This window comes from Neodiprion pinetum, chromosome 4 (assembly GCF_021155775.2).
Source record: "Neodiprion pinetum isolate iyNeoPine1 chromosome 4, iyNeoPine1.2, whole genome shotgun sequence".
Lineage (NCBI taxonomy): Eukaryota > Metazoa > Arthropoda > Insecta > Hymenoptera > Diprionidae > Neodiprion > Neodiprion pinetum.
In genome coordinates, this window is record NC_060235.2 from 3,051,064 (window position 1) to 3,067,887 (window position 16,824).

Here is a 16,824-nt window from a genome sequence, read left to right on the forward strand (position 1 = left end):
GAACAGATTATTTTCGTTCGTTGTATATTCCTTCAAGCATAATATTCCTTCCTTTCAAACCTTACATCTGTGCGATTATGTATCTCATTTTCCCATTTTCGCTTTTAGATACAGTACCATGAAGATATCTCATTTCATTTGGCAGAAATTATGCAACAATATTTGTTATCAATAAATACTTTTATTTACATTCTCTATAACTAAGATGAAAACTCATTTTGGTGTAAACAAATTAGACGTAGCAAAAGTAAAATAAAATCTTTCTTTACGAGCAGAAACAACTGGAGTATCTCATTTACGTTTCTAAACACAGTTCAGAGTTTTCGAAACCTACATCCGGTAATAGCGTCAGTTCATTTTGATTCTGTTATTTAATAAAATTGAATGTTAATAGAAACTCATGCTACTTATCACACGTTTGTTGATGTCGACACTTTGTCGCACTTTAGGCGAATAGCTTGCATAAGATAGGGAATTTTCTCGTAATCCATGAGATCATTCCACATTAGTGAACTTATGGGAATAACTGCGTGTCCTGTATGTTTCTCCAAAGTTTTGAGCATCAATGACCAAGGTCCTTTTAGGCGACGAGAATTAATGGCGTATGCATGGTCAGGCAAATTGATCACCATGATCCTGAAATTACAATAACATAATTTAATTCTCGAATAATTTCGCGAGTAGGGGAATACATCTTTGTTTTTGCTGAAGTTAATGAACACTTTTTAAGCATTCATAAATATATAAAATTCCTATTCTTACACTTGGCTTTCAGCAGGAGGTACAATTTCTTCTATGTGCGTTACAAGTTTGTATTCTTGTGCCTCTTGTAGAAAATTCAACGCAAGTGGGTGTCCATCTTTCACCATTATAACGTGATCTGAAACGAAAATTAAATTTCTTGATATATTCACAGCTTTGGAATATTTTCTAGAGAGAAGGATTATGCTCTTACCAATATAATGCCCGAGCCTAGTCCTCAGGTTAGATGTAACAAATTGCGAACCACCCATAGCTTGTTCTAAAGCAGGTAACAGAGAGGAATTTTTGACGGATGCTGTATTGTAACATATGGCAGTTTCAAGTAGACGTTCAGGTGGAGATTTTCCGACTGGGGTAGAACAGAGTGTCTGTATACTTTGATATAATAGTAAGAAATTCCAACTAGTCTGCGTTTCATTTTTCAACATTTCTGTCGACAGAAAATTTTCGCTGAATATTTCTTTTATTACTCGTGGATTATAGCAATCGAGTACCGCCATACTAACGGCAAAATCCAAAAGTAAGGCCGATGATGTAAACTGATCCTTGTCGACAATCTTTGATATGATCTCTTGCATAGTCTCCCAGAAGATTGGTTTGTAATCGGCGGTAGCCAGGGCTATAACCAAAACTCGGATGTTAATTTCGGTACATTTACTCAAAACAACAGGGTTTTGATAGCATTCAGCAGCGACATAATCGATTAATCGTATTTGTGTGTGGCCTATATTGGACAATACTTTCAGTATGGTAACTCCTTTTTCAAATTCAATATTTCTGGCAATGCAAGCTCTTGCACAAGCGTCTACAAGCTCCTCATTATAAAAAGTCTTATTCTCAAAGAATACCATCTGTTTATACATTTTGCCAAGAATAAGTTCGATATCATGAATACGAACAAAGTTCATGTAACGTATGAGAATTTGTTGTACATTTCGAACTACTTCTTCGTATCCAGGTGGAAGATACTGCAGATCGCACATATATTTGAATATTTTACTTGCGTATGAAACCTTCATGTCCTGTCCTATTTTCCGTATCGAATCTACAACATTTGCTATCAGTTCATGATGACCAGATTTATTGCGTAAGAATACAAGCGCGGACATCAACTTGCCAATATTCTCTTTATCTAACATATTATTCTGCAGTTGAATTTCACATAATGCTGGCACCGCAATTTTAAGAGCATCTGACAACGGACTGCTCTTGAAATGTTCCAATTGGTATTCAAGTTCCAACAGACGACGAAAGGACAGATTGTTCAGGGATTGTCTGATTACTTGAAGAAGAGATTGAGATATCAAACTGGTATTTGAAACGCCAAGGTACGTAAGGGTCTTCAAAATGTACACAGCTTCGTTTCCGTCCAGGGAATTGATATCGTTTAACAGAACTTTACAAAGCTCAAGAAATTCCGCCTTCTCTACAATTGTCAAATCAGCATTGCTCTTCTGCCTGTGCATAGTATCCAATATCTTGAAAGCTGCCAACGAGTGTTCAATCTTCAACAGCGGACGATATGTGGTAACAATTTCAAGTATTTCATCCTTTGTTCGCACCGTGGCTAAGGCCTGTAAAACCACATCGCTTTCGCTGCCTCTAATCGACGGCTCGCGGTTCCATCTGTAATCTGATAATGTAAGTAATAAATTTTATTCCCCAGAAGCCGGTATTGATCAACAACGAAGTGAACAATCAAACTGTACCTTTTGAGTATGAAGCGTAAGAGAACGAAGTATTCGGGGTGTAAAAAAACCTGGTTGTATTTGGTAACGAGATTCTAAGATTACCGGCAGTTACACAAACCCGAAATATCAGTCTTGCAATTTTGTTCATGATTTGTACCGTCGATTACGATTATCAACACTTACATCCGTATAAAAGCCGCGGCGTTTGGTGCTGATGAAAATTTATAGGTTAGAATTCGCTTGATATATAATTTCGGTGCTAACGTAACTGTTTATAAAATTAAATGTTACTTAGATAATAGTAACGACGCAAAGCAAGCAATAACGGCACGTAGTCCAACAATTTCCTCTTACTTATCACCAGAAATACATGAAAAAAATAAGCCGCATTGTGTGTGCGGAAAATCAGCTGTTTTGATGAGTGGTTTTGGTTAAGTTACGAAATTACCCGACAACGTTGGCAGCACTGACGCTAATTTAGTGACTTTGTTTATCTCACGCTGAATCCGCTGGATGCGCTGGATCACTGATCGCTGGATCGATAGCGATGATTTAAACAAACTGATCTCTACGCGTTGAATAGTTATTGTTGTAGAGGACAAGAAGGCTGAATTCCAGAAAGACGTTAAATTTCTGGTAATTATATCGCAGGTTTATTACTATTGCTGTTTTCTTTTCTTCTCATACAACAGTTAACAATTTAATTAATCTTTACACTACTTATGATACATTTGCAGCCTCCGATAGATAGTCACACTTTAGGCGAATAGCTTGCATGAGATGTGGAATTTTTTCGTGCTCCTTGAGATCATTCCATATCGCTAAATTTATCGAAATAACCGCGTGTCCAGTTTGTTTTTCTAAAGTTCTCAATAGCAATGTCCAAGAGCCTTTCAGGCATTGAGAATTATTTGTGTACGCCCTGGCAGGCAATGCTTTCACTATAACGCTGAAATCATCAATTTATGTATTAATCATTTACAGTAAATGATGATTAATTTTACTTAGTTTCACATGACTTTCACAAATGTGTAAGGTCACTTTCAAAATGGTTACTGTTTCTGAGCATTTGAGTACAAAAAAAAAAATTAAATTCTTACACTTGGCTTTCAGAAGGCAGTGGAAGTTCTTCTATGTACGTTGTGGGCTTGCATTCATTCGTTTCTTCAGGCGGTAAATTCAGCGCAACAGCGTATCCACCTTTTCTCATTATAACGATATGATCTGAAATGAGAATTGACTGAATTGGAACGTTTTTGGGTTTATAAATGTGTTAAAATGACAATTGCTGTCTTACCAATATAATGCCCAAGTTTGGTCTTCAAGTTACATATAACATACTGCGAGCCACCCATGGCTTTCTCTAAAGCTGGTAATAGAGAAGAATTTTTGTTCGTGGCTTCGTTGGCTTTTATTGCATCTTCGAGAATACGTCTAGGTGGAGACTTCTTAACTGGGATTAAACAAAGGGTCTGAACACTTTGATACAATAATAATACATTCCAGTGCGTCCTATATTTGTTTCTCGAGAGTTCAGATTCAAGGAAATTTTCACTGAATAGTTTATCTATCATATTTGGTTCAAAGCAATCAAACACTGCTAAGTTGACGGCAAACTCTAGAAGTTTTGTTGATTCAACTTGATCTCTGTGTACGATCTCCAATATGGTTGGTTGCATACTTTTCCAAAACATCGGTTTATAGTTGAAAGAAGCCAGGGATATCACAAAACACATGACAATTTTTTTGCTACATTTAAGCAAAACCCCTGGGTTTTGAAAATATTCAGCTATGAGATAATCCATCAATGGTACGTGCATGTGGCCTAAATAGCACAATTGATTCAATATCTTAACACCTTTTGAAAATTCCATATTTCCAGCAATCGCTGCATTTCCACAAGCGTCTAGAAGTTCTTCATTATAAAATTTCATATTTGGCCTAATAACTATAGCCTTATACATCCTGTTCAATATATTTACAATTTTGACGTACGAAAGTTGTTTCATGTTATCTGTAAAAACTTGCTGCACGTTTTGCACTACTTCTTGATAATTACGTGGTAAATATTTCAAATTGGATAAAGTCTTGAATATTTCCGTCGCTTGTGATACAGTCATGTTTTGTCCTTGCTTGCATATCGAATCTATGATAAATTGCATTATTTTACGATTGGTAATGGAGTTTTTGTGCATGAAATTTAACGCAACTGCTAAATCCTGCACATCGTTCGTATTTAGCATTTTATTTTTTAGTCTAGTTTCCAAAATTATTGGCACTGCGATCTTGAGCGCTTCTGATAAAGGATTGCTTTCAAAATTACCCAACTGAGTATCAAATTCGAAAAGGCGTTGAAAAGATATGGTATTTAAAAATTTTTTGATGTGCTCGGTTAGAGACTGTGAGATAAAACTGCTCGATGGAACGTTGAAATATCGTAAAACTCTTAACACGAGTACAGCATCGTCTCCACTCAACGATTTTACATCATTCGATAGAACCTTGCAGAGCTCATGGATGTCCATCTTTGGTATTAGCGAAGTATCTACCGTGGCGTTCTGTCTGTGGATAGTATCGAATATCTTGAAAGCTTTCAGTGAATGCTCAAACTTTAACGACGAGCTATACGTCTTGATTATTTCTAATAACTCGGCCTTTGTTCGTGCCATCGATAAAGCCTGGAGAATAACGTCGTTATCCTCACTTTTAATCACCGGCCAGGTATACCTGTGATCTGAAATCAGAAGGTTTAACTTTCGTCTCCTGATCACAGAAATTTTTAAGGAATGTTAGAAATCATACAGTTGTAAGTACCTTTTAAATCCGAAGCGAGACAAAGCGACGAATTTTGGGTGTACAGTGCCCGTGCTGCACTTGACGCAGAGTTTCTGAGGTTACCGACAGTGACACAAAGTCGAAATATGAGTCTCGCATTTTTATTCATAATTTATATCATCTATAATGACGATAAAGAGTTACCTCGATGTAAAATACGAAACACTTTAATATTAGTGATCGAACTCGAGAGGTTAGAATCAGTCACATGTATGTTCGTATTACCAACGAGACCGTACATTGGAGTAAATAATAACTGAAAAAGAGTGGAATCGTAACGAAACTAATAACGGCACGATAGTTAAAAATCGCTCGTCACTTCTCATTGCAAATAATTAAAGACAATAAGCCGCATTCTGTGTATGAGATATCAGCTGTTATTCAACTCGGATCCATGTTGAATGCAACACATCCACAAACCACGTTATATTCTTAGTATTCTTACACCGTGCACAAACTCATTCATAAACGTCATGCGCAGAGCCAATTGAGAAAAGAGTTAGATGGAGCTAGACACATGATAGGTCAATATTATGTTTTTTCATCATGAGTCGTCCAACTGTCATCTGTTATTATTTGCCCATTTGCCACTGTCATTTAAGTACAGGTGAAGTGACAGAAATTGAGTTTGTTTTCGTTAACAAAATTGAAAATTGTCGCCATTGTACGAAAAAATGGCATATTTGAACAGGTATAATTAGGGTGTTTATCGTTTTGACAGATAGAATTATTTTTCGCTCGAGGAAAAATATGTGAACCATTCTGCTCTGATCCCCCTCTCTATAAGTTTCCTTGTTCGTGTTAATGAATACACGTGGCGGGCTCGGTGGGGAGTCAAGCAGTGTCTCAGTTCACATAATAATGCTAGTCAGCAAAGCGGCTGAATAAGCTTTCTGCTATACAAAAGATGACTCGGGTAAAATGAGGAGTAGGAAATAAGCAAGTTGTTACATACTGACGGAATGACGCGTGATTCCGCGTAGCCGTTGTTAGTGCCTTACAGTCGATCAACGAGGATAAGTATATTTGTTGATCAACTATCACGCGTAGTATAAAAAACGCGACCATAAGAAGAAGTCAACAAAAAGAGGGAAAGGAAAAACAACAATAATATACATACCTTGAACAATGGACGAGGACACAATGGACAATGATTTTGGGGACGAGTTAACCATCGACTCGTCCACTGGAAGTTTGGGGTTTCAACCTCAGAAAGAAATATTTTGCAACAAACTTTTACCTTATGCTAATATCATCGATGCCGAAGCCCAAAGTCGGTTTTCAGAGATCAAAGCCAATCTTGGGCGAGCGATATTGTTGCGAGAGGTTCGATTTGGCTGTAGCCTCTGGACCGCGAGATTATGCAAGTAAGACAATTTAATGTACCTCGCATCTCCCTGACGCAGGCTAATTTTTACCCGATAATGAATTTGAGTCCAATTTGATTAAACTGCTTCTTTTATTAAGGTACATCAAGATCTATGGGATGAAGTTTTCCAAGGAAGATCATATTCTCCTAGTAAAACTGATGTACGAGTTGATAACCATCCCTAACTTGGAGCCTCATAAGGTTGCTGAATTTGGAGCAACGCTGATAATATTGCTGAAGTATGCCTAAATTATCGTTATGACGAAGGACAGTTCATAATTTTTGGTCTATTATCGTCGAATCGTATAATTTTTTTATTTCTGTCCTGCAAAAAATGTCAGTAGTTGGAAATTATACGATAATTTGCGCGACAAGTAACAGTCATTCTGACTTACACCAAATTGAAAACTTTGTAGCTATATAGCCTTGTATAGGCTAATTGAAAAAAAAAGACAATATGCTACCTGCTATAACGGTAAACTGTTGAAACAATCTGTGCCAATTCCGCAAAAGCATCAGAGCTAGAGCCAATTGCCAAGCCGATAGCAAAGTCGCCAAACATAATCATGTCATGTTGTAACGTATGTTATTGGCTCAGTTTAGGTAACAGAAATTTTGTTCAATTCTGACTCGTTTAGAAAGAAGGAATTAATCTCTCCAGAGGAGTTGGAGCTGCCGTGGAAACCGCTTTATGACTTGACATATCGCATCATGGCCACAGGAGAAACGGCCCTTGGGATGTACCGGTATTTTTCATCCATCGAATCAACCCTTGATGTTCTGGTTCATGCTGCCAAAGTCTACTTCCCTGTGACAGCGACCCAAGAAATACTGGACAAACTTAGACCGTGCCTCTATCCTCTCGATTCTTCTATGATGGCAACGACGATGGAAACCTTGGAATGGTTTTTGCCACTGAAGTTACCGCCAAAGTATCACTCGATAGGGCATCAGTTGTGGTTTGAAGAGTTCATGAGCCTGTGGGAAGTTTGTCACAATGCGCCAACCTGGGAATACGAAATAATGTGGCTTATGTCCAGGCTTGCTACTAGCAATATCGGATACATTGATTGGGAGCCATACGTTCCCCTTATGTTTACAAGATTTATTCGCTACTTGAACTTGCCAGTCACATACAAGCACATGCAAAGCAGTAAACATCACAAAATGGATACATCGTCCATCGCTATATGGATCGTCTCAGTGCTGGTTAGTCTCTCTAATTTACATACATTTTTAATTTCTGTGTTCAATACAATCAATGAGCATAAAAAATTTAACTATACATTTTTATTGATTGAAACTGACGAAATCACTGATTGTTTCTTCAGGGTCACAGATCATGCGCGCAAGACTATTTAACTAAGTTTTTGAAAACAATAGAGAGCTATATTCACCCCGCTAATTATGGCCAATGGCACTCGAAGTTGCGGGAATTGCTCAGTAAACTTCCTCTGCATTTCATCTTACGCCTCCACAGGTAAGAGCACTGCACATTTTGAATATCTTGGCAGCATTATGAAATACTGTGTCATAACAATGATTTTAATGATGAAAATGATCTGTTCAGGGAACGCTATGGCAAGCAGACATGGGAAGAACCTGTACCTGAACCATTCAAGCTTACCGACGAAGATGTTGATCGATTTGTTTTGAGTATAAAACCGCTTGCTATGACAGCAATGTTTGGAAAAATGGGTGGTATTGACGCCGGTCAGGCTCTACAATATTTGGCTACCATGCGGCCTAAGTTAATCATTCCAGATGTCCTAGAGCGGTTGTACTCTGTACTGGATTCACTCACGGAACCACACAAATTAACGGCATCCATGAACTGTGTTGTGGCAGTAGCTCGGCCGCTAGTTCAAGGCTTGAGAAATTACAACACAGGTAAATAACCATACTCTTCTGATACGATCGAAAAGTTCGAAAATTTCTGATGTTAACAACTTCCACTTTATTTTTTGTCCACAGGTTACGAATATGGAGAGGGGCCATCCCAAGTTTTACCTCTCCTGTTCTCAACTCTGCCTGGTATAGATCCTAACGACGCGAGAAAATCATTTCTCACATTTCGATTGATATCTGTATTCGCCGGGATAATTCCGATAGTGGATTCGTCAAGAGTGCCAGACCCTATCAGTGAAGAGGATAGATTGATCTGCGAGTCAACATCGCGTTTTGAAGATTTTGTTCTTCAGTTTTTAGACAAAGTCTTCAGCCTGATAGATTCGAGCTCTCTAGAATTTGTGAGGCTTGAGAGTCATGGCGGGGATGGAAAGAGCAAGCTTGAATCATTGTTTGAAAATGCCTTAGCTGGCGGCTGTACTGGTCTTCTTGGCCAAACTAGCGATGCTATTTTCGATTGTGCCTTACGAAAACTTCGTTCCCTTGCTACCGAACGTATTTTAGAAACTCAGGTTGCCGGCCGACTGGCAGCCGTTCTTTGCCGCTCATTTTCTCGTGGTAATGGACAGCAAACGCTGCGGGTACTTCTTCCACCTCTGGTTAGGAACATATTGGATGCAGTCGGACAAAGCGACGATATTGCCAAGGAGGAAAATTTAGATAATCAGCTTTTGTACAGTATGCAACTACTTGCCGAAACTCTTGACACGAGGGGAAACTATCTACTACCTTACATCGACGTACTGATCGAAGTTCTTGACAAGACGTTATACTTGAAATCCAGGGAAGGAAATCAGACCGCTTCTCGACTTTTGAAGATACTTCTTCTGTCTTTGTCGACGGTTACACCTGTTGATTTTAAGTCGTCTGTTGGGGATTACAATGATCCCGAATATATGTCAATTAAGGACTGGGGACAGGCGGTAGATAACAAAGATCTCAATGTCAAATGGTATGTACCTGGAGTAGATGAAGTGGCAGCAATTAAAAAAATTTTTTCAAAGTATCTACCGCCTGTTCTGGAGAAGATAAAGCGTTTTACTGGAGATAAAAACACATTAACCAGGTAAGCCAAAACATTCCTAATCCATATTTGTATCGACAGTTTTGTAATGTGAGCAAAGAATAATTGTGGAAATAAAATTGCAGAGAGGAGCTTTTGACAAATCTCAATATAATGAGTGCTATTCTCATCGGCTGTGAGGCATTTTTGCCAGTTTGGTCCGAACCTCACATTGAACCGGTGGAATCAGCCTTAGAGTGGACTTCTTTTACACCAGAACTCGGAATTCAAGGGGAACTGTTGATGCCAGATGGAAGTAACGTCAGGCGGCATATAGTGAATATCATGCGCGATTTGCAATCCAATATATTGAGGGATGGTGAAGACGATATAAAAAGTTTATTCGTTGTGATTGAGGTAATTATGGAAGTAAAATTCTGAAACTGATGAAAAACTGACTCTGGACTGTTGCTAAAGGACAGTTTACTCTAAACTTTTTTAGATCTGGGGTTCTCTGCTGTTGGGGAGAATGCGAATAGGCGAAGATCACGAAGTGAGGCGAAAGAATTTCATGATTGGTAAAAAAGTAATAGAGGATAAACTGAAAGGGAAGCAAAGGCACATGAGAACATTGATGGTGCAACGTGCGGCGATGCAGCACGAAATTCGTATATTGGAAAGCGTGGTCTGTCTCACAGAAACGCACAAGTCCATTATGTTGGAACTATTCATATTGGGAACCAGCAGGTATGGAGAAGTCCGATCAAGGGCGCAGAGTCGACTATTTACCGCCTTGCAATATTTTCCGTGCTCATATGAGTTGATTGTTCCCGAGATAGTGAAAATATTGGGCAAAGACAGCGAAGAACATCATGAAGCATTCAAAGTAAGGCACTCTCCGGACTTACGAATAATCGTTCAACTTTCCTAAACATCTTTTTCTAACGAAATACATGTTTTTCTTCTAGGGAGTCTTATACATTTTGTTAGGTCCAAAGCAAGCTCCGATAATCACAAAACGAAATTGGATATTATTGAATACACTTTGGCCAGCGTTGGTTTTATCTAAACCTTCTGAAAAATTGTCTGTAATTCGTTTGAAAGAAAAGTTAGCGGACACGGTACGCAAGCTTTTTCCAACAATTTCTATAGAAATTGAAATACCATCAAGATGTATCGAGGCAGCAAAATTATTATGGGATAACTATCCTAAACCCAGTTTACTACAGCCGACCGAAATTGAAATCGAAAAGGGAGTGGAGAGCTTAAAGAATTTAGGAAAAATAAATGTAGAATATTACAATAGTCTGTTGGACAAATTACTTAAAGCTATTATCGAACAAAGTCTCCATTGGAGGCACAGGCTGATGGCGATCAGTCTTATAAGGGACTTGGTTCATCCCGATCAGATATATCCTGCGAAAATAGTGCGCTTCTTTCTCAGCTCATTGATACACGAGTCTTTGGAGGAGAGAAAAATAGCCATCAAAGCCATGCTTTTCATTTTCAAACAACAGAAGAGAAAACATCCAAAGGTATTTTGAAGTGATTAATTTTTTGGCAACAAAATTAACAGTTTTTACCAAGTATAATCGAAATAAGTAAATAAAAATGATGATTTTTAGGTAACGATAGATCGTTCCAGGTTCGAGAATCAAGGTGAGTGTCAAAAATTGAGCCCTGGGAAAAGGCCTGACAATGCTTGGCTTCAGTACAATTACGAAACCCGTCCTCTGACCTCTGAGCAGTGGGAAGAGCAGAGGTTCATGCACCGTGCATGGGTAGGATATTACACATGGCCAAAAGAGGTTAAAGTCTACGCTCCATCTTCTCAGCAGCCATCGTTAGACCCAAATATAAGAGTATTAACTGACGAGGAAAAGGAGATAGACATTTTCTTCAACGATCCGTCAAATATCTCAAAACTCATAGGATATTTTAGTTTGGAAGAAAGAAAGGGGAAAGACAAGTTCGACGGTTACCGTTTTGTCCTTTTCAAAGGCTTGTTCAGAAACCATGGGGATGTGCATCTTAAGCACTTTCTACCTCACCTGAAAAGGTTGGTAGCGGAGAAACAAGAGAGCAGCCAGCGATGTGCCGCAGAGATAGTTGCAGGTCTTATACGAGGCGCGAAGCACTGGACATTCCCAATGACAAAAAAAATGTGGGAAGACTTACTGCCTATTGTCAGAACAGCGCTCAGTAATTTGACCGTTGAAACTGTCACCGATTGGGGAATCTGCTTTGCCACTGCGCAGGAGAGTAGAGATCCTAATAGGCAACACTGGCTGTTAGAGTGTCTCATGGAAGAACCGCCACTGGGTGAATCTGAGGCATCATTCGTTGAGTGCGGAAGGTTGTACGCTTTGCAAGGGGTACTGAGCCAGCAGTCCTGGCGAGTTTCAGAGTTACAGAATCGCCTGCTCGTTCGTTTGGAGGACAGATTACTAGCAAATCCTTTCCAAAACGTTCGGGAACGTCTAGGATCTCTGTTAGCTACAATTTTTGACTCAGATCTCATGTTTCCGGATGCTTGTCAAAGAACAAATTCACCTATTCTCGTACAAGAATTTATGGACAAAGTAATGCCAAGACTACAAATGTTGGCTCAAGATCCTGCTACTCCAAGTATCAAGAGAGCAGAGCCTACCGAATTGTCTTCGCTGGTAAATCAAGTCAATCTGAACGAATTGTCCAAGGATCCGAAAAACGAGGAACGCGAGGGAGCGGCTAGATTGTTAAAGACTCTATGTAAATGGCTAATCGGCAGCATAGTTCGATCTCAGTATGGCGCGCTGCCAGCCCATTATCAACTCTTTCCAATAGTCTGTCAGCTAGAAAACAGCGAGGTTGACGAAGAATTGAGCAGAACCTGTACTAGCACGCTGGCTGTCTTAGCTCAGGCATTTACACTGCCCCAACACATTCCAACAGCTCTCGATACAGTTGATAAAATATCGGCAAGTACCTCGTGGTGGACCAGAGCGACATGTCTAGAGTTTTTACAAGTTTTAATATTCCACAATATGAGTATTCTACTTAGCAATCCATTGTGGGTCGGCCAAGTGCGCAGGCTCGTTCTTTGCCTGTTAGAAGACGAACGTCTTGAAGTACGTGAAAAAGCTGGTCAGGTACTTGGCGGGCTTCTGCATTGTACATTCATTCCAGACCAAGAGATTCTTTTGGTAAGTATTACTATTATTTCCGCACAAAATGAATTGTTCATTGATTCAGGGAATCTCATTTCGATCGAATTTTGCAGAAAGACCTTAAGATCAAAGCCAAGACAAAGTTAAGGCAGAAGAAGAAACAACAGTCAAATGATGCAACCACGAACCACGAGAGATCCGCGGAAGCCGCTTCTATCCGCGTTCGTCACGCTGGTGTTTTGGGACTGTGCGCATTCATCAATGCTCATCCCTATGACGTACCACCTTTCTTACCCTCGATATTTGAAGAGCTTGGACCTCATCTAAACGACCCTCAACCCATTCCCGTGAGTATTTTGTATACTTTATCCTCGGCATGCGGAGTACATGAAGGAATTTCAATTTGTGACTTTAAGTAATCTTTCTCCCTATTGTCGTTTTTCTGCGATAGAAGACAAGATGCTATTTATACTCTGTTTTCTAATTCCAGGCAACAATTCGAAAAACATTGGGCGACTTTAAGCGAACGCATTACGATGGATGGTTAGGTGAGAACGGACACCAACAACGCTTCACGGAAGAGCAACTAGCCGTTTTGCAGGATCTTGTTGTCCCACCAACATATTTTGCTTGATTTCAGATACGTCAAGTCATAATAAATATATTATATCTACAATTATATTACATCGCGATAATGGCGACTAACTTTTAATCAATTTAACTTTATTTATATGAATGTATGTGAGAATTGTTCGAACAATTATGCGGGTCTTAATTTGTTTTTTCCTTGCGCGTGATATTGACGGTTTAATTATTGTACCGATTAATATTCGATACGCTCGCTTAAATAAACGTAATTTCGATACGTGTAATAACATAATTTTTCACTGAAAAAACGGGTACTTGAAGGGAAAATACTTATACACGGATTTCCGCAATTTCAACGGTATTATAAAAACTTGTTTTTAAGAATAATGTTTCGATCTTTCAGACCGGCGATGAACGTATTGAAACCTCGATTGAAATAATTGTCAGTCAGTACGCGGTTTTACATAATCTCTCGATGTGGGCATACAATAATGTACATTTAATTTTCATAAGCTAATCCCAAAGCTTTAACTGTGCCTACATCTGAATTTATTGACCACAAACAGACAAACCCCTCTCCACTTGTTACAAAATGTTGTTAAATGTGACTAATTACAGGTCAACAAATATATTATTTTTTTTTTCGTATGCAATAGGTGATTGGTGCTGAATTGCTGAACTTTGTCGTAATTGAACTATTTTGTTAGTCCGAACGCGCAATTTACCTTGTTCAGCTTTTGTGTAGTAGCAAGATGTTAAATAAAATTTACCACGTCGATATGTTGCATCCGCTACATTTTTCTCCCAAAAAAGTTATTTCCTTCCTTTTCTGCACAGATTTTCCAGAGTCGCAAACGCATTCCGGAAATACCGTGCAAACTTACACACAGTTCGAATTATACTCTTCGTGTTTAAGGCGGAAACCCGTCTTGTGAATAATACAATGGTTATCTGCGCCGTTCATTCATGATTAACTAATTATTAGATACATTATTCCTGTAACTCGTCCGTGTCGAGTACAAAGTAGAACCTGAGGACTGAGGTGCTTAATGGAATACGAAATGCAAAAGCAATTAGAACAGTTACTAATGCCTAACACGGTCGGTGTTCTGCTCCTATTTACGTATTCAAAATGTGACATAAATTCACGATCATTGCAAATTCGAGCCACGTTATCATGTAATTTACTTACACGTATCACCTCTGCGGAACTCTGCAACACATCGCACGTCCTTTCACATTTTCAAAATTATACCGGTGGCAGGTCAATCTTCAGCTATTTTTAATTACCCGCTTTTTACTAGATCGTAATTAGATTATAATCTTCGAAATTGTTCAACGAGATTCTAATCGGATTAGATATGAATAACTAATTGACGCAGGCAGCGATTTTGAACGAAGAAGTTTCGCGCGCGAGTTTCAACACTGAGATTTATCAATTTTTATCAGAAATTAGATGTCACAAAGCGCCGTATTGTATGCAAATTGTCTTTCGTTTACTAATAAAAATTCAGAATAAAAATTCTCCAAGTTCGCGTTACGGATTTGTCCAAGGAGTAAAAAACGTTTCTCTAGGAAGTAAAAAATAATGAACATTTTTCGCGCAGCAGAAACAATTCTGAGAGCAAAGGGGATTCCCCTTTAAATCTGAGAGAGCCCACGCTCGAAGTGCAACTGGAGTGGTCGAAACAGAACAAGTCACAAGCATTAACAATTGATTTTGTTGCGGCGCGATTATTAATTTAGGCGCTTTATGTGCTTAAAATTTATTGCAAAACACGCTTACCATCTACCAGTGCATCTCTACAACAGGGCAAAGTATAAATTTACGCGTCAGTTAAACCAATCGCACCAGTTTCACGTCATAATGCACTAATGTGATAAGCTCTATGGATTCAATATCAAAATTCAATACGGTGCTTCTAGCCTATCGTCTCAAGAAATGGCCAGAAGCTCAAGTTGCATAAAAGAATGAAAATTCAAGACACAAAACTCACCTTCGATGTTTGCAGGCTGTGTTAATCCTAGTCGGTCACTCTGGGTGAATTTCATCCCAAGAACTTTTCAAACACCTCGTAGAGACATTCTTCATGCGAAATAAAGGCTTTTTTTCGTCACTTTAGGAACTTTATTTAAATTTGCCGACGTCTTACACTATTTAAACAATCACACAAACAGTCACAGAAACTGAGATAGCATTTTCTGCGATCCACAATACCTAGATATTTTTTTTACAATTTTTGAAGCAATTTTAAAACAAAAAATCACTTTAAGCTTGTCGAATTATATATTGCACTAGTAAATTCGTAGAACTCTCGTCACGCGTACTTTCTCTCCGGTTGCTCGGAAGCGACAGAAGCCGCGCGGTGCTCAGAAGCAAGTCTCGAACGGTTGGAAACGCTGTGCGTACTGCGCGCCGCGTGGTGGATGTTAACTGAATTGCCGTGGCGCGCAGCGTTAGGCGTAAATTTGAATTCCCTGACTTCTGTCGCATTGAATATACGTATAAGTGAATGAAAACTGAGAAAAAAAATTGCATACCCTTTTATGATATATGAACATAGAATTGAAATTAACAAAATGTACACCACTTACACGTATACCGGGATATTTCGTCGATTCGTACCATGAGAACCACTCTGAAGCAGCTCCGAGTTTCACCGAGGTGAGGCTAGCCGCATGCTAGCGGTTTCAATCCAAACAATCCGTAAATTTGAAACTCGGAGCTCCGTTCAGAGTGCATGTTACCCTGGATTCCCTATAATTAGGCCTTCTTACGTTGCGCATCCACTTTCAGATACCGGTATATGGATATGTAGATTATATAATAACGATTTGTGATTTTTATAAAGCGCAGCTAATTTTCGGGTTGATTTTCGGAACAAAATGGCGTCAGAAGCGCCTTATCTTATCAACGGTATGAATCTTTGTTGCGAAATTGACAAAGTTTGTAAAAATGATTCCTTCTTACTGCGGTAATATCAGTTGTCAGTGTTTTCGAATTGTTTATATCCGACCACAAAAGTGGCACTTTGGTATGATAAATAACTCTGCATTATCCACTGCTTTCGTGATGCTAAATACGGCAGAGTACTAGTCGGTTGCCGACATGTATTTACCAGCCGTGGGCACCTCGAAAATTAGTTACAAAGACCTATTTCGTATCAGAGAGCGCTACTAAACCAGGCGGCAATCAATACGAATATTTTGTTTCTCGTTTGAATTAATTATTATAATTATAGAATAATGCTCGTTCGACAAGTCTCACAGCGCAACGAAAACACCTGCATCGTTTTACATACATCTACAAAATGCTAAGGGGTAACCCATGAAACTAGCGGATATAAGACGCGACAACTGTAAACGTTACACGGGTAAAAATGGGCCTCATGCCGATGCAGCTTGATTAGTCGTGGAAAAGTGAGCCACGAGGCGCTTCATCCATCTAAATTTATACATAAAACTAACAAAAACTAATAACTAACGAAAAAAAGCAATGAGAAACAAGTGAAATTTGGG

At 38.9% G+C, this 16,824-nt stretch overlaps 3 protein-coding genes across 5 annotated transcripts; 1 reads left to right on the forward strand and 2 right to left on the reverse strand.

Moving 5' to 3' along the window:
* Positions 1 to 161: 161 nt before the first annotated feature.
* On the reverse strand, positions 162 to 15,652 carry LOC124217915 (uncharacterized). 3 transcript variants are annotated; one of them, XM_069135755.1, is made up of 5 exons: positions 2,745 to 2,889; positions 2,472 to 2,664; positions 956 to 2,395; positions 763 to 880; positions 162 to 636 (listed from the first exon to the last, which is right to left on the reverse strand). In XM_069135755.1, the coding sequence occupies exons 2-5, from the start codon at positions 2,599 to 2,601 to the stop codon at positions 411 to 413; spliced, it is 1,914 nt and encodes a 637-aa protein (XP_068991856.1). In that variant the 5' UTR covers positions 2,602 to 2,664; positions 2,745 to 2,889; the 3' UTR covers positions 162 to 410. The 3 variants fall into 3 exon arrangements, with proteins under 3 accessions (XP_068991856.1, XP_068991857.1, XP_068991858.1); XM_069135756.1 differs by having other exon boundaries at positions 2,808 to 2,874; XM_069135757.1 differs by lacking the exons at positions 2,472 to 2,664; positions 2,745 to 2,889 and adding an exon at positions 15,303 to 15,652 and having other exon boundaries at positions 956 to 1,381.
* LOC124217910 (uncharacterized) lies at positions 3,084 to 5,707 on the reverse strand. The gene is made up of 4 exons (XM_046624073.2): positions 5,268 to 5,707; positions 3,751 to 5,187; positions 3,554 to 3,677; positions 3,084 to 3,402 (listed from the first exon to the last, which is right to left on the reverse strand). The coding sequence occupies exons 1-4, from the start codon at positions 5,395 to 5,397 to the stop codon at positions 3,174 to 3,176; spliced, it is 1,920 nt and encodes a 639-aa protein (XP_046480029.1). The 5' UTR covers positions 5,398 to 5,707; the 3' UTR covers positions 3,084 to 3,173.
* LOC124217908 (proteasome activator complex subunit 4) lies at positions 5,906 to 14,083 on the forward strand. Its single transcript, XM_046624072.2, has 12 exons — positions 5,906 to 6,655; positions 6,756 to 6,896; positions 7,296 to 7,866; positions 7,989 to 8,137; positions 8,228 to 8,547; positions 8,632 to 9,631; positions 9,715 to 9,985; positions 10,071 to 10,454; positions 10,537 to 11,103; positions 11,194 to 12,753; positions 12,831 to 13,064; positions 13,208 to 14,083. The coding sequence occupies exons 1-12, from the start codon at positions 6,417 to 6,419 to the stop codon at positions 13,349 to 13,351; spliced, it is 5,580 nt and encodes a 1,859-aa protein (XP_046480028.1). The 5' UTR covers positions 5,906 to 6,416; the 3' UTR covers positions 13,352 to 14,083.
* Positions 15,653 to 16,824: the final 1,172 nt, after the last annotated feature.

What these genes read in the sequence shown, in the direction of transcription:
- LOC124217915 (XM_069135755.1), bottom strand. Translation starts at nt 2,601, where the DNA reads ATGAACAAAATTGCAAGACTGATATTTCGGGTTTGTGTAACTGCCGGT. An exon ending in TTACGCTTCATACTCAAAAG is followed by an intron (nt 2,396 to 2,471) that starts GTACAGTTTGAT and finishes TTACATTATCAG; the next exon opens with ATTACAGATGGAACCGCGAG. An exon ending in CCTCCTGCTGAAAGCCAAGT is followed by an intron (nt 637 to 762) that starts GTAAGAATAGGA and finishes TTGTAATTTCAG; the next exon opens with GATCATGGTGATCAATTTGC.
- LOC124217908 (XM_046624072.2), top strand. Translation starts at nt 6,417, where the DNA reads ATGGACGAGGACACAATGGACAATGATTTTGGGGACGAGTTAACCATC. An exon ending in GATAAAAACACATTAACCAG is followed by an intron (nt 9,632 to 9,714) that starts GTAAGCCAAAAC and finishes ATAAAATTGCAG; the next exon opens with AGAGGAGCTTTTGACAAATC. An exon ending in AGAAGAGAAAACATCCAAAG is followed by an intron (nt 11,104 to 11,193) that starts GTATTTTGAAGT and finishes GATGATTTTTAG; the next exon opens with GTAACGATAGATCGTTCCAG.
- LOC124217910 (XM_046624073.2), bottom strand. Translation starts at nt 5,397, where the DNA reads ATGAATAAAAATGCGAGACTCATATTTCGACTTTGTGTCACTGTCGGT. An exon ending in CAAACTTGGGCATTATATTG is followed by an intron (nt 3,678 to 3,750) that starts GTAAGACAGCAA and finishes TTCTCATTTCAG; the next exon opens with ATCATATCGTTATAATGAGA. An exon ending in CTGCCTTCTGAAAGCCAAGT is followed by an intron (nt 3,403 to 3,553) that starts GTAAGAATTTAA and finishes TGATGATTTCAG; the next exon opens with CGTTATAGTGAAAGCATTGC.